Source organism: Eumetopias jubatus, unplaced genomic scaffold (genome assembly GCF_037043125.1).
Source record: "Eumetopias jubatus isolate StellerSeaLion01/CBP00866 unplaced genomic scaffold, mEumJub1_p1.0 scaffold_6, whole genome shotgun sequence".
Classification (NCBI taxonomy): Eukaryota; Metazoa; Chordata; class Mammalia; order Carnivora; family Otariidae; genus Eumetopias; species Eumetopias jubatus.
This window is the reverse complement of record NW_028274812.1, coordinates 107,162,828-107,177,808: the sequence shown is the minus strand read 5'-3', so window position 1 is coordinate 107,177,808 and position 14,981 is coordinate 107,162,828. Positions and strand designations below refer to the sequence as shown.

The following is a 14,981-nucleotide window of genomic DNA, read 5'->3' as shown; positions in this document are numbered from 1 at the left end:
AAGCCCCCACCTCCATCACAGTGCTGTGGTCTTTCCAGGCTCCAGAGGCAGGTCGGGCGACAGGGGGAGCCCTGCCGGCAGCATGCTAACCTGACATTCCTGGTCCTGGCGTGCTGGGGCATAGTGTGGAGCAGGGCAGCAGCAGGGTCCAGGGGGACAGACACCCCGGCGCCAGGCCCTCAGGGTCAGCAACATGGTGGACAGGACCAGGGCGGCAGTGAGGGCCCCAAACACCACCACGGCCACCAGGCTAGACGCGCCCAGGCCCACCTCTTGCCTCCGTACCACCTCCTTCACTGAGATGCGCAGCAGACCCGCCCCCACGCTGTGGGGGGCAGGCCCTGTGGCAGGTACCACCATAGCCGGGGTGGGCCCCGGGGGGGTGTCCGCTGTGGTGGCGGCATCTGGGACCCGTAAGATGAGCTCACAAGTCTTGCCACCGTAGCCACTGGGGCAGAGACAGTCAAAGTCGTGGACACGGTCCCGACAGCGGGCCCCTCTCTGGCAAGGACGGCTGGCACAGTCATCCAGGTTGATGGTGCAGAAGCGTCCAGCAAAGCCCTCAGGGCAGAGGCAAGAGAAGCGGTTTATGCCATCCAGACAGGTGGCGCCATTGGCACAAGGCCGCATCAGACAGTCGTCGACATTGACCTCACACCGGGCACCCACAAAGCCCGCCAAACAGCGGCAGGTGAAGTTGAGAGCAAAGCCCTGGTCGTCCTGGCACTGCCCGCCATTCCGGCACGGGGAGCTGCAGTGGGAGCGAAAGAGGTCACTGAGGCCAGCTCGCACCTTCAGGGTAGCCCAGATCGGCATCCTGACCACTGCCGCCCTTCTACACCTTTCTGGCTTTGTCACCATGAGCTCCTCTCTCTGAGCCTTGAATGCCTTGTTTTAAAAATGAGAATAAGAATAGTCTCCTGGCTTCCCAAATTGTGAGGGTTAAATGAGATAGTCCAATGTCAGGCAGTTAGCATGGGGCCTGGCCCAAAGGCAAAGCTCAAAGGCAAGTGTGCTATTATTCTCCTTGAAGGCTCTCAAGCCTGAGGCTGAAATAAGGACAAGTCCAGCCCTGCCAGCCCTGTTTCCTAATTCACAAGTGAGGCAGAAAGCTGCCTTGTGGATGGAGCTTCAAGCTGGCTTTCCCGAGGGGACTAGGGGAAGCCTAGGTGCTCAGCCTCCCCACACCCACCTTCCCACCCAGAGCAATCACATATTGATGCAGTACCCCTCCAGCTCCTACAGATCTTTGTTGTTGGAGAAATGGTTCAAATGGTACCCAAAAAGTTGAGAAACCCTGAACTAGGGACACTTTGGCAGGCTGGGGTTTTGTTGTTGGGTACTCCCGGGAGGGACTTCTGACCCTCAGACCTAGTTCTTCACCACCACCCTCTCTACACTCCCTCTCTCTTCTGCCACCAGCTTCTCCCATAACCTCCCTCCCACCCACCCACGGGCCAGTACTCACCCTGCCTGCTCACAGGGTCCAGCCTTGCGCTCGCAGTCACGCCCGTGGAAGCCTGGTGGGCACACACAGTGGTACTCGCCGCCCCCGTCATAGACGCACTGGCCTCCATTCCGACAGGGGGTCTGCGTGGTACAGATGTGCTCATCTGCAGAGGAGACTGGGAAGGCTCAAGGAGAGTCCCTCACACCTGGCACCCAGACCTGCCCCCCAGGCCCATGACCCATACTACAAACCCACCCAGAGCGTGTATGGTGTAGTGGGGGAAACCAACAACACTGAATTGGGAGTCAGGAGGCTCCTGGCCCTGGCACTGTCAGTCGGCCTCAAAGTTATTGGGCAAGTTGTATCTTGTCTGTGGGTCTCAGTTTCCACAGCTGTAAAAGGAGTACGTTTTTGACAGCTGCCTTGCCCACCTCACAGGATTATGTTGAGAACCAACTTAGGTAACAGGCACGAAGTCTAAAAGGACAAAATACCATGTATTGGGGGGTGTAAGCCAGGCACATTAGGTGCTCGATAAATATGGATGGATGTTCTCCCAAGACACACGGGGCCCCAGCCCAACAGCAACCCTCTCTGCTCCCCTACCTTTGTCACAGAACTTGCCTGCCCAGCCAGTATGACAGATGCACTGCCAGGGCTGGTGGCAGGTCCCGTGCTGGCAGCCAGGCATTCTTACACAGCGCTCACAGTGCAGCCCTTCCCAGCCCGGGTCACACCTGATGGGGAGAAGCACAGGGGCGGGGCTCTGGGGAGGGGGATCTGAGGAAATGGAGGAGGCAAGACCAGAGCTTCTAGAAAACGACATCTGAGAACCCCTAAGGGAAAGCAGGCCTACTCCAGGTAGGTATAGGGTTGTACAAGGTCATAGGATGTACACACGGAATCAGACCCTCAGATACCAGCATTCAAGTCCTCGTTCTGCGCTTTGTCTAACCTTTCCGGGCCTCAGTGTTCTCATCTGTAATGGTTTGGGTTGGGCTGGGTTGAGGAAGAAATTAAGATGACATTTGTAAATAACCCCAGTACCATTCCTGGCATGTCTGAGGTGCTCAGAACCAATTTAAAAAGAGTGACCTTGAAAGGTCATAAGGACCCTCTTCCCATCCTAATTCCAGGACAAAGACCTAAACTATTTCAGAGTGTCCCAAACACAGCCGGCCCCTCCAGCACCTTGCCCTGTCAGCTCCTTTTTTCTCCTGCTCCAGAATTTGCCCAACCCCCACTCCCGTGAGTCAACTACTCAAATTCATCAAGAAAGATCCTCTTTTGTAAGTGTGTCTCCCCAGCAACCCTCCCGCAGCCTTTCTTTCCCAGCCTAAACCCGTTCTCTGTATATTTTTATCTCCCCCTTTCCTCATGGTCCCCAATCTCCAAACTCTCTCAAGCTTCAGGTCTTTCTCCTGGTATCCTGAGGAGGAACGTTTCAGAATTCCTGGATCAGCCTTGGGAGAGTAAAGGAGTTTGGAGTGGGGAGGCATAAGCAAGAAGAAGCAAAAGAAAGGCAAAGCAGAGCAGAACTGGGGGCCAGGCAGAAGCTGGCCAGTCTGCCCTGTGGCCATGAGGGGATGGCAGGGCCTTAAGCCCCTAGACACTCTGCCCTGGGGCTTGACCTGGTTGTGGGTGTGGACCTGCTGGGAAATGGGCAGCAAAGGGTTTGGGAGCACGTGAGGGAGAGGGAGAGAGAGAGAGAGAGATACCTGCAGGAGCCGTCCGGTGCACAGCAGCCGTGGCCCAGGTCACAGTGGGAGCTGCAGTCATCCGCTGCAAAAGAGATTGACGTGGGAGGGGTGAGCCCGGGTCAGGGTTCGGCTCCCTGAGACGCCGGGCTCGGAGGATGCGGGGTCTCAGTCATTGGCTGGGCTCAGCTCCGGGCTAGGGCAGAACAGAGACTCCTCATTGCAAGGGGACTCCTTGGGTCTGGGTCAACCCCGCGGGTCGAGCGGCTGCAGTGCCGTCTCTAGCCGGCAGAGGTCAACGCGCTAGCGAAGGATGGCCGGGCAGGGCCGCGACCTGAGCCCGGGGGCGCGCTCACCTCGGGCAGGCTGAACGGGTGCCCCCAGGATGCACAACAGGCACACGAGATGCAGACAGCGGCAGCCGCTGGGCATGGTCAGCGCCGGCCCCAGGAGGGACGGACGGATGGACGGCTGGACGTGCGGACACCTGTGGGACGGCACAGGCTGGGAGGCGGCCGGACCCGGAGATGGTGGCACGGATTCCGGTTCCGAGTGACAGGAGCCCAGGGGGAAGAGGGGCGTCCGGACAGAAGAAGGAGGTGGGGGCAGCGGGAGGGCGGAGGAGGGGAAGGCTGAGCAGGAGAGGGGACTGGAGACAGGAGCCCCGGAGCGGGCTCTGTAGGAAGGAGGCGAAGGATGGGCAGCGCCGAACGAGGTCCAGGCGCCGAAGGGGCCCGGACTGGGAACGCAGTTCGCACGGAGGACTCCGCGGGAATGGGGACAGCGCCGAGAGGCGGCCTTGGGCACGGAGGGGACGCGGGGGTCGGTTCCCGGCAGCGAGCAGTCTCCGCCTCCCACCTCGACTCCCCCACCCCCACCCCACCCCACCCCCCCGGACATGCTCCCACGTCCCCTTCCCATCTCGGTCGCCGCGGCCTGGAATCCCCAGAGCGCCCCTAGCCCCGCGCGCCCCAGCCCTCGCGGTCCTCACCTCGGGCTGGGAGGCAGCGCGCCCCGGGACGCAGAGCGGGGCCGGATCCGACGGGCTCCGCCGAGGGGCCGGGGCGCGGGGCCGCCCCTAGCGGGCCGCGGGGACCGGCGCCGAGGCGGCTGCCATGCGAGCGGAGCGCTCGGGAATCTGGGGCTCAAGGCGACCCCGAGCGGCGGCTGCGGCGGCGGTTCCTCGCGCGCGCTCAGGCCGCCTGCCAGGGGCGGCGTGTGCCGGCGGAGCCCGCCTCCCCCCTCCCGGAGCTGCCGCCGGCCCGCCCCCCACCCGCCCGCGTCCGGCGCCCTCCCCCCTCAACCCGGCGACGCAAGGCTCACACCTCGCCCCTGCGCTCGCCTGTTCCCCCGCGCCCCCGCGCCACCTGGGGCCCCACCCTCCGCTGCCACCTAACCCCTCCGACCCTCGCTTTCTTCAACGAAAGGAGGAAATTAGGGGAATCTAAAAGGGAGCCGACTGCCAAGTGCCGGCCGAATGTGCACAGCCGTTATTCTCCCATCTTGCATCCCTGCTGTCCTGACCCGCGCCCCTCATCCTGTGCCCCACCTCTGCTCTCGCCAGTCAGCTTCCCATCACGCTTCTCTTTTATATCCCAACCACGCTCAGGGCACCCTTGCGGCTCCAGGCCCTCCTCCTGTCACCAGCCCACGCCTCCTCCGTTTGTACATCCTACATCACCTGCTTCGTCTGTGTGCTCCTCTCCTCCTCCACGCCCTCCTCTTCTTTCTCTCTTCATTGCCATCCACAGCCTTCCAGGATCGACCCATGCCTATCTAAGGATCAGCCTGGCGCACCGCTTCCCCCCGCCCCATCCCTCGCTCCGTCAAGACTGTCTTTTCCACCCCATTCCTTTCTGCGACCACTACTGGGAAACCTCCCTGAACTGGGAACGCCCCCGACTCTGTAGAGGTACCTCCCAGGTTCACACTTCTATACCCTGATCACATCCGTTCCTGATCTCGGGCTAATGGTCAATTGCCCAAACCCAGAGCTCAGACTGAGAGAGTTGGGGGGGGAGGGGAGTGGGGGAGGACTACTCCAGGTTAATGGCTAAGAGACACCCGTGCAAGACAAGGACAGAAAACAATTCCTTGTCTCGTAGGGCAAGAGGGCAGAAGGCAGGAATGCCACTGCCCATCTTCTAGTCCTTCAGATCAAGAGTTCCCTATCTTTAATTTCAAAACATTGGAAGGAGGGGTCCCTAGCCCATGCAGAGCAGCTGCCTACAGACGCCACCAACACACACAAGGGCGGACTAATTTTTCTTGCAGCCACCGTTGGCCATAATAGCCACACCCACCCCACCTCTCTAGCCAACTTCCCCGAAACTCTGATCACCTCTTTTCTGAAGAGCTTTCTGAATTTGAGTGACGGCGTGGCTCTAATCATTTGTTTGGTTGTTTTTTTGTTTTGTTTTGTTTGTTTGTTTTTAATGAAATATTGCAAACGACCTATACTGTCCGAAATTACTGTAGGCCAAATAGATTATGGTATGTAAACACTATATGACTACTAAAAATCACCTTTTGAGTCTGAAGATGTCCAAAGAGCTAAGAATATGTTAAGGGTGTGTGGAAGGGAGCAAGAACAAAGAAAAACCTTTCTCAATGTTGGCAGTGATTTTTTTTCCCGAATGATGGAATTATAGACTTTTTTAGAAAAGATTTATTTATTTATTTGTGAGAGAGAGGGAGAACGTGAGTGGGGGGAGGGGCAGAGGGAGAGAGAATCCTCAAGCCGACTCCTGGCTGAATGAGGAGCCCAAGGGGAGGGCTTGATCCCAGGACCCTGAGATCATGACCTGAGTGGAAAACAAGAGTCTAATGCCCAACCAACTCAGCCTCTATTTTTTTTCTTAATTGATGCTTTTCAGCATTTCCCCCTTTTCCACAATGGATGTGTACGACTTTTTTTATTATTGTAAAAGAAATTCAGGGGCACCTGGGTGGTTCAGCTGGTTAAGGGTCTGCATTCCTCTTAGGTCATGATGTTGGTGTCCTGGGGTCCAGCCACCCGCCCCCCCACCCCACCGTGGGCTCCCTGTGAGCAGGGAGTCTGCTTGTCCCTCTTCCTCTGCCCCACCACTCATGCTCTCTCTCTCAAATAAATAAATAAAATCTTTTAAAAAGAGAAAAGAAATTCCATGATATTAAAAAATGTTTAGGATAAAACAAAAAGAAAAAATCACTCATGATCCTCTTGGCATGATAAAACCACTCGTTGTTTTGAACTCTTTTCCTGTCCAGGTGTTTTTATACGGTACCTGTAATGTATCCTGCTTTTTTTTTTTTTTTAAAGTAGGCTCCACACCCAACATGGAGCCCAATGCAGGGTTTGAACTCATAACCCTGAGATCAAGAGTCGGTTGCACAACCGACTGAACCGCCCAGGCGCCCTATCCTTTTTTTTTTTTTTTTTACTGTATGTCATATATTGATGGTCCTCCAAAGCATAGTTTTTTTATGGCGGTGTGACATTCCATTAATAGACCATCATTTTTATTTAACCTAGCTCTCACTATTGGATATTTCTGTTGTTTCTGTTTTTGCCATTATAAATTCATTCAACAAATATTTACTGAGCACCCATGTGCTAGTACTATGTGCCAGACAGCATCATAGGCACTGGGGGTATGGCTCCCAGATAAATAGTAGGGCCACAGATTATCATGCCTATAGTTTTTTTCCATGGTTTAGGTTCCTTTCTTAAGATAGAGTCTAAATTGATGAGTGACTGAGTCAAAGAAGTTGTGAAAAATGAACAGTGCTTTTCCTTAATGAGATTCATTGACATTCACTGATGAAACAGTAGATATTTGAAGCTCTGGGAGTTGATGGCATCAGATTACATCACTCCCGCCTCCCTTATGCTTTGAAGATTTTAGCACCTGGCTTATTGTCACTCTCTTTACTCCCACTTGCCTCAAATTTTTGGTGATTCTTTTTTTTTTAATATTTTATTTATTTATTTGAGAGAGAGAATGAGATAGAGAGAGCTTGAGAGGGCGGAGGGTCAGAGGGAGAAGCAGACTCCCTGTTCAGCAGGGAGCCCGATGCGGGACTCGATCCTGGGACTCCAGGATCATGACCTGAGCCGAAGGCAGTCGCTTAACCAACTGAGCCACCCAGGCATCCAATTTTTGGTGATTCTTGATGATTTAGTATCACATAGGCAATTCTTCCAATACGCATTAACAGTTTGTTTGCAAAGATGGTCGCCACACTGGCTCTTGCCCCACATGACCCTTGGCAGTGATTTTGCCACTTCTCCCGGCAAGTGGAATCTGTTTCTGTAACCCCTTGAATCTGGGCTGGCCTTATAACTTGCTTTGAGTAACAGAATGTGGCAGAAATGACACTGTGTGAGTCCCCGGAGTCTGGACCTCAAGAGATCTTGCATCCTGCCCCTTTGTCCTCTTAGAAAATTCATGACGTAAAGAAGTCTGGTCTGGCCTTACTGGAAGACGAGAAGCCCCATGGAGGAGAGCTGAGGTGCCCTGGCCAGCCACCACCAGACACATGAGGTCCTATTACCCAGCCCCAGTCAAGCTTCCAGATGACCACAGCCACATGGATGAGCCTAGGCGAGAGCAGCGGAAGAATTGCTTAGCAGAGCCCAGCCCATATTATCAAACTATGAGCAGATGAATGGTCGTTGTTTTAAGCCACTCAATTTAGGAGTAGTTTGTTAACATGGCAATAGATGACTGATAAAACCAGCTTCCCATTTCCTTGATTTTTTTCTTCTCCGCCAACGGGAAGGATTGGTCACTAAACTTTGTTACTATCAGTAGTTTCATGCACTTCATAATCTCAGTTTTAAGTATCACACTTTCTTATTACCAACTCTTGTTTTCAGCCCATGCCCTCTAGTACCTGGACTCAAACAATTCTAGATTTAGATTACATTTAGCAAATATTGAATTGGATCCACTGGGATCACTTTAAGGGCCACATTACAATTTTTGTGGGCTCTGGGCACTTCATCTTCATGGGCCTCTCGGCAAAAAGATATTAAAAATTATATTTTATGGGGCACCTGGCTGACTCAGTCAGTAGAGCATGAGACTCATGAGTTCAAGCCCTGCATTGGGCATGGAGCCTACTTAAAAAATAAAAAACAAAAATAAATCAGTTACCAAAAAAAAATTATATTTTATAATCGCATTGGTAAAGAGATGAATACAATCCAGGCTGGATTTGACATTATATATTCATTTTTATTATATTCATCTTTTTCTTCTGATTTTAAAATAAATTAAAATTAAAACATTTTGTGGGAGGATGCCTGGGTGGCTAAATCGGTTAAGCATCTGCCTTCGGCCCAGGTCATGATCCCAGGGTCCCGGGATCGACTCCCTCAGCGGTTTGGTTCCGGCTGCTTGCTCAGTGGGGAGCCTGCTTCTCCCTCTGCCTGTCGCTCCCCCTGCTTGAGCGCGTGCTCTCTCTCATTCTCTCTGACAAATAAATAAATTAATTAAAAAAAACACATTCTGTGGGCCCCTAAAAATATCGTGAGCCTCAGGCATGGTGCCTCCGGTGCCTAAATTGGCCCTGTCTCTTCTCCATTGATACTACCTCCTTTTGGTTGATCCCCTCTCCCCAACCACCCTTCCCTCCTGACCCAGCTCTGATTCCATGATTTATTATTATCATCTGTCCCTTGCCCCTTTCTCCCATTGTATTCATCTGGCAAAACTCCATCCCTGTGCCTTCTCCAGCCTGCACCCAAGCAGCTGAACGTGGCTGGAAAGAACATGTCTCCAGGCTGACTTGTCTCCCCTTAAATTCATGCCCCTCAAAGGTCCTTTGCGTTAACCTCCAATGCTCCTGCATTTCCTCATTCTGTGCGTTCTCCCACGCCCCCCCGAAAGCTGTCTTTACCTTCTCCTCTGTCCTCCAAAGTCCAACCACTCCTCCTTTCTCCTCACCCTGCTGGTGGTCTTGCTTCCAACTTCATGGAGAAAATAGAAGCAGTCTGAAGAGAATTTCCACGGGCTTCTATCGCCTACATGCAGCTGTTTCCATAAACCCTGCCCTCCCTCCTGTTACCATAGATGCACTGCCTGCGTTCTTACCGAGGTGAGCCCCTCCACGTGGGTACTAGTTTCCATCCTTCTCCCTGTGTAACTACAGGGCTCCCCAGTTCTCCCCCATCTCCGCCGCATCGTCAGTCTGCTATGGGATCACTTCCAGCAACCTCTCGCCCATCTTAAAATAAATGTCCTCCTTCAATCCCATATTCTCTTCCAGCTACATTTCTCTGCTCCCCTTTACTAAAAACTCTTGAAAAATATTTGTCTGCGCTTTCTGTCTTTACCTCTTCTCTCATGTTCTCTTGAACCCTCTCACCCCACCCCTACCACCGGAATAACTCTTGTCAGTGTCCTCATCTCGGTGGCCCGGTGGCCGGGTAAAGCTGCGTCTGACACAGCTGTCACCCGGGCTTCTAGGATCCCTCTCACTGGCTTTTCTACCTACTTCAACAGCTTCCCCTCCGGTCTCCTTTGCTTTTTCTTCGTCCTTCCAACTTCTTCCACATCTCAGGGCTCGACCCTCAGACCTCTTTTCTACCTTCACTCACTCCGGTCATGATCTCATTCAGCCTAATGGAGTCCTAATTAAGGCCTAGCTAGAAGCTGAGTTCCTATTTCCCGAGTTCATGTTTCCAGCCAGGATTTCTCCTTGAAATCCAGACTCATGTATCCGATGGCCTACTTGACACCTCCCCTTGGATTGCCCACAGACAACTTGAACTTAGCCTGTCCAAATGCAAACTCCTGACTTCCAGCCTCAAACAGGAGGCTTCCTACGTCAGTCTACTGAGATCAGTAAATGGCTATTTCATCTATTCATTGTTTGAGACCAAAGTCCTTGGTGTTGTACTTACCTCTCCTTTGGCTCTCACATCTCACATCCTGCAAATCCTGTCGGCTCTGCCTTCAAGTTCATCCAGAACTTGACCACATTTCACAATCTGACCTCTGACATCTGGTCCAAGCCCCATCATCTCTTGCCTGGACTACTGCAACAGCTGCTTCTTCTTCTTCAGAGATTTTATTTATTTATGAGAGAGAGAGAGAGAGAGAGAGAGCACAGGGGGAGGAGCAGAGGGAGAGGGACAAGCAGACTCTACCCGGAGCACAGAACCTGACACAGGGCTCGATCCCACAATCCCGAGATCCTGACCTGAGCCGAAATCAAAAGTCGGATGCCTAACCAACTGAGCCACCCAGGCGCCCCTACTGCAACAGCTTCTTTCTTTTTTTTTTTTTTAAGATTTTATTTATTTATTCATGAGAGACAGAGAGAGAGAGAGAGAGAGAGAGAGAGAGAGGCAGAGGGAGAAGCAGGCTCCCAAGGAGCAGGGAGCCCGATGCGGGACTCGATCCCAGGACCCTGGGATCATGACCTGAGCTGAAGGCAGACGCTTAACCATCTGAGCCACCCAGGCGCCCAACAGCTTCTTTCTTAATGGGTCTTTTGTTATCATGTAGTAGCCGGGGTGATCCTGATAAAATAAGAAGCCAGCAAAATGTGATGTGGTGCACTAAATCCTAAATCAGATTCTGAAACAGAAAAAGATCATCAGTGAGGGGCGCCTGGGTGGCTCAGATGGTTAAGCATCTGCCTTCGGCTTGGGTCATGATCCCAGGGTCCTGGGATCGAGCCCCACGTCCGGCTTCTGGCTCAGCAGGGAGAGCCTGCTTCTCCCTCTGCCTCTCCCCCGTGCTCCTGCTTTCTCTCTCTCTCTTTCTCTGTATCTCTGTGTCTCAAATGAATACATAAAAAAATCTTAAAAAAAATCATTAGTGAAATAACAGGTGAAGTCTGAATTAAGTCTGGAGTTGAGTTTACACTAGGGTACCGCTGTTGGCTTCTTCAGCTTGACAAATGTATCACAGTAATGGCTAACACTAGGGGAATCTGGGTGAATCGTACATTCTTTATTATCTTTGCAGCTTTATTGTATATCTAAATTTATTTGAAAATAAAGAGTTTATTTAAAAGATGGAAGTTAGATTATGTCATATCTCTGCTCAAAACCTTCCAGTGGATCCCCTCCGGCTTTATCCCCTATACTTTCCCTCGTTACTCTGTTCCAGCCAAACTCGCCTCTGTGTTGATTATTGAACATCAAGCGTATCCCCTGCTTCAGGACGTTTGCACTAGCTGTTTCCTCTGCCTGGAATGCTCTTACCCAGATCTTTTCACAGCTCACTCCCTTATTTTATTCAGTTCTCTGTTCAAGTTTCATTGTAGTAAAGAGGCCCACCCTGATCACCCTATGTAATAATCCCACCCTCACTCCGGCATATTTCCCTTATCCTACTTTATTTTTCTTTACAGCACTTTTCTCTACCTGACATACATATCTATTAGCATATATTTACATGTTGATAGGTTCCTTTCATTCCATGAGGGCAAGGGCTTTGTTTTAAGTTTTTCTTTTAGGATTTTATTTATTTATTTGACAGAGAGAGCGCAAGCAGAAGGAGCAGCAGGCAGAGGGAGAGGCAGAAGCAGGCTTCCCACTGAGCAGGGAGCCCGAAGTAGGATTCGATCCCAGGACCCTGAGATCATGACCTGAGCCGAAGGCAGACGCTTAACGACTTAACCACCCAAGCGCCCCTGTTTTAAGATTTTTTAAAGTTTTTGTTTATTTATTTAAGTAATCCCTACACCCAATGTAGGGCTCAAACTCACAATACCGAGATCAAGAGTTGCCTGTTTTCTCGAAGAGCCAGCCAGGGGCCCCAGCTTTGTTTTGTTTACTGCTATAGGCAGCTCTTGATTTATCATGCCACATCTTGTACTGTTTGGCACTGAATTTGCACTCTTATTTGTCTCAGTTTCTGTCTTTATTGAGATTTGAGTCTGTTTCATGGGCAGGAGGAAGGATTTTGGTTGATGGTGTGCTCAGTGCTTTCTCATAACCCAGAAGAAGAAAAAACAAACTTTCTCTGGGCCAGGCCCTTCCCTTGCATCCTCACCACAGCCCTGCAAGACAGACATTACTATTATTTCAGTTTTATGGATGAGGGAGGAGAATTGAACAAGGGCTTAGGTGACTCCCCCAAGGTGACAGAGCTAGCTGGTGATGAAGCCATGGTTCAGACCCAGGCCTGCTTGCTCCCCTGCCATGCTATTGATCTAGGCAATTATGCATGGGGGGTGGCAGAGGGTATTTTCCAAAGATGGCTGCCATAGATCTCCCACCCCACATGCTCTTCTTCTAATGTGACTTTGACATTCCTCCCTTTGAGAGGTAAGTTCTTTGTTCCCCTCCCTTGACCTCAGGCAGGCTTGTAACTGTGGTGGAAGTGATGCCCTGTGACTTCTGGGGTTAAGTCACAAAAGATGATCCAGGTTTGATGTGATTCTCTTGAGACACTTGCCTTTGGAGACCAGAGCTGCCATGTAATCCGTGTGATCGCTCTGAGGTCACTGTGAGGAAGCCCAAACTCGCCCCAGTGGAGAGGCCACAGAGAGAAGACCTGAGACTGTGGAGAAAGAGAGAGGCCCAGGCAGCCCATGAGTGCTCCAGGTCCTACTGTTTCAGCTCCAGCCGCTGACTGACCACAGTTTTATTCATGAGGGACAAAGTCAGAACTGCTCAGCTGAGGGGCACCTGGGTGGTCAGTCGGTTAAGCGTCTGACTCTCGGTTTCAGCTCAGGTCACATGATCTCAGGGTCGGGGGGATTGAGCCCCGAGTCGGACTCCACGCTCAGCATGGAGTCTGTGTGAGATTCTCTCTCTCTCCCTCTCCCTCTGCCCCTCCCCCAACTCGTGTGCATGCGTGCGTGCGTGTGTGTGTCTAACTAAATAAATAAAACTTTTTTTTTAAGATTTTATTTATTTATTCATGAGAGACAGAGGGAGAGAGAGGGAGAGAGAGAGAGAGAAGCAGAGGGAGAAGCAGGCTCCCGCTGAGCAGGGAGCCCGATGTGGGACTCGATCCCAGGACCCCGGGATCATGACCTGAGCCGAAGGCAGACGCCCAACCATCTGAGCCACCCAGGTGCCCCTAAATAAATAAATCTTAAAAAAAAAAAAGAACTGCCCAGCTGAGCCCTTCCTAAATCCCTGACTCACGGGAATCTGGGAGATAAAAAAATTATTGTTGTGGGTGCCTGGGTGGCTCAGTTGGCTAGGCGACTGCCTCCGGCTCAGGTCATGATCCCGGAGTCCCGGGATCGAGTCCCACGTCGGGCTCCCTGCTCAGCAGGGAATCTGCTTCTCCCTCCAACCCTCTCTCCTCTCATGCTCTCTCTCACTCTCTCTCTCTCTCTTAAATAAATAAAAATCTTTAAAAAAAATTATGGTTGTCTTTTTTTTTAAGATTTTATTTATTTGACAGAGAGAGACACAGGGAGAGAGGGAACACAAGCAGAGGGAGTGGGAGAGGGAGAAGCAGGCTTCCCACAGAGCAGGGAGCCCGATGAGGAGCTCGATCCCAGGACCCTGGGATCATGACCTGAGCCGAAGGCAGATGCTTAATGACTGAGCCACCCAGGCGCCCCAAAAATTGTTGTCTTAAACCATTAAATTTTGAAGTAATTTGTTATGTGCAGTGATAAATAACTGGAGCAAAGGGATGACAAAGTGTCAGAGGTATTCAGTGGGCAAGTCCCTTCTTTCTGGGCCTAAGTTTCCCTTGTAAACAGTAGGCGTTAATTCCATGGTCTCTAAGAGTGGTTCCAACCCTGATGTTTAGTGCTTATCTATAATGTTGCCACAGCTTCAACTGTCCATTTTCACTGCCTCCTTAATACTAGGTCATTATCCCACCATTCTGTTACTCCCAGAGAGAAAGCTAATGCCCTTGGATGTCAAGGGATGTCCCTGGGCCTCTGGCCCCAATCTGCTTGAGATATCTTAAAGTGGAGGTGTGGTGTACTGAAGTAAAATTAACAGGATTTGGAATTTGGTCACTGATTGACATTGGCTGTGTGATGTCTGAGAAAATCTCATAACATTTTTGGGCCTCAATTTCCTCATCTGTAAAATGCAGAGAATAGTGCCAGCCTTACTCCCCATTGGGGCGGCTGTAAGGAGAGAAGGAGATAGTGTGTGTGAAAGTGCAGGTGTGTTAACCGGAGGCAGGAGAGTAGGGCCTGGGGTGAGTGGTTGCTGAGGCTTTGGAGGTCCCTGGTAAAGTCTGTTTCCTACCCTGGAGTAGGGAGAGGGTTGGTGACTAGATCAATGATGGGAAGTTGAACTGGGCTGTTCTGAGCTATGCTGAGTTTGTCTCTTAGCAACCGTTTGGTTTTTTTTAAGTTTTATTTATTTAAGTAATCTCTACATCCAACTTGGGGCTCAAACTCATGACCCCGAGATCAAGAGTTGCATGCTCCTCTGACTGAGCCGGCCAGGCACCCCTCTGATCCAGTATATATTTTTTTTTAAGATTTTATTCATTTATCTAAGAAAGGGAGAGAGAACAGGAGGAGCACAGATACTGTGCTGAGCACAGAGCCCGGAGCCTGACATGGGGCTTGATCCTAGGACCCTGAGATCATGACCTGAACCAAAATCTAGAGTTGGACACTCAACCAACAGAGCCACCTGGGCGCCCCTGATCCAGTATCTTTGAGAACCCATCTACTACAAGGGGTGGAAACCCCTTGGCATAACAGGCAGCATTTAGTCTCTGCAAAACAGCTTCTAACACACACTGCTTCCCCCATTTATTTATTTATTTTTTCAAGATTTTATTTATTTATTTGACAGAGAGAGACACAGTGAGAGAGGGAACACAAGCAGGGGGAGTGGGAGAGGGAGAAGCAGGCTTCCCGCGGAGCAGGGAGCCCGATGCAGGACTCAGTCC

At 51.4% G+C, this 14,981-nt stretch overlaps 1 protein-coding gene across 3 annotated transcripts; it reads right to left on the bottom strand.

Annotated features, from left to right (window-relative positions):
* Positions 1-15: 15 nt before the first annotated feature.
* On the bottom strand, positions 16-3,579 carry DLK2 (delta like non-canonical Notch ligand 2). Of its 3 annotated transcripts, none has more exons than XM_028097888.2 (5): positions 3,504-3,579; positions 3,169-3,232; positions 2,057-2,187; positions 1,469-1,613; positions 16-751 (listed from the first exon to the last, which is right to left on the bottom strand). In XM_028097888.2, exons 1-5 carry the CDS (start codon positions 3,577-3,579, stop codon positions 16-18), a joined length of 1,152 nt encoding a protein of 383 aa, XP_027953689.1. The 3 variants fall into 3 exon arrangements, with proteins under 3 accessions (XP_027953689.1, XP_027953686.1, XP_027953687.1); XM_028097885.1 differs by having other exon boundaries at positions 2,075-2,187; XM_028097886.1 differs by having other exon boundaries at positions 1,469-1,520; positions 2,075-2,187.
* Positions 3,580-14,981: the final 11,402 nt, after the last annotated feature.

Bases quoted from the DNA above. Each gene is read 5' to 3' on its own strand.
- DLK2 (XM_028097888.2), bottom strand. From the start codon at position 3,579: ATGCCCAGCGGCTGCCGCTGTCTGCATCTCGTGTGCCTGTTGTGCATC. The intron at 3,233-3,503 runs GTGAGCGCGCCC...TCTCTTTTGCAG, and splicing joins ACCCGTTCAGCCTGCCCGAG to CGGATGACTGCAGCTCCCAC. The intron at 1,614-2,056 runs GTAGGGGAGCAG...TCTCCTCTGCAG, and splicing joins AGGCAAGTTCTGTGACAAAG to ATGAGCACATCTGTACCACG.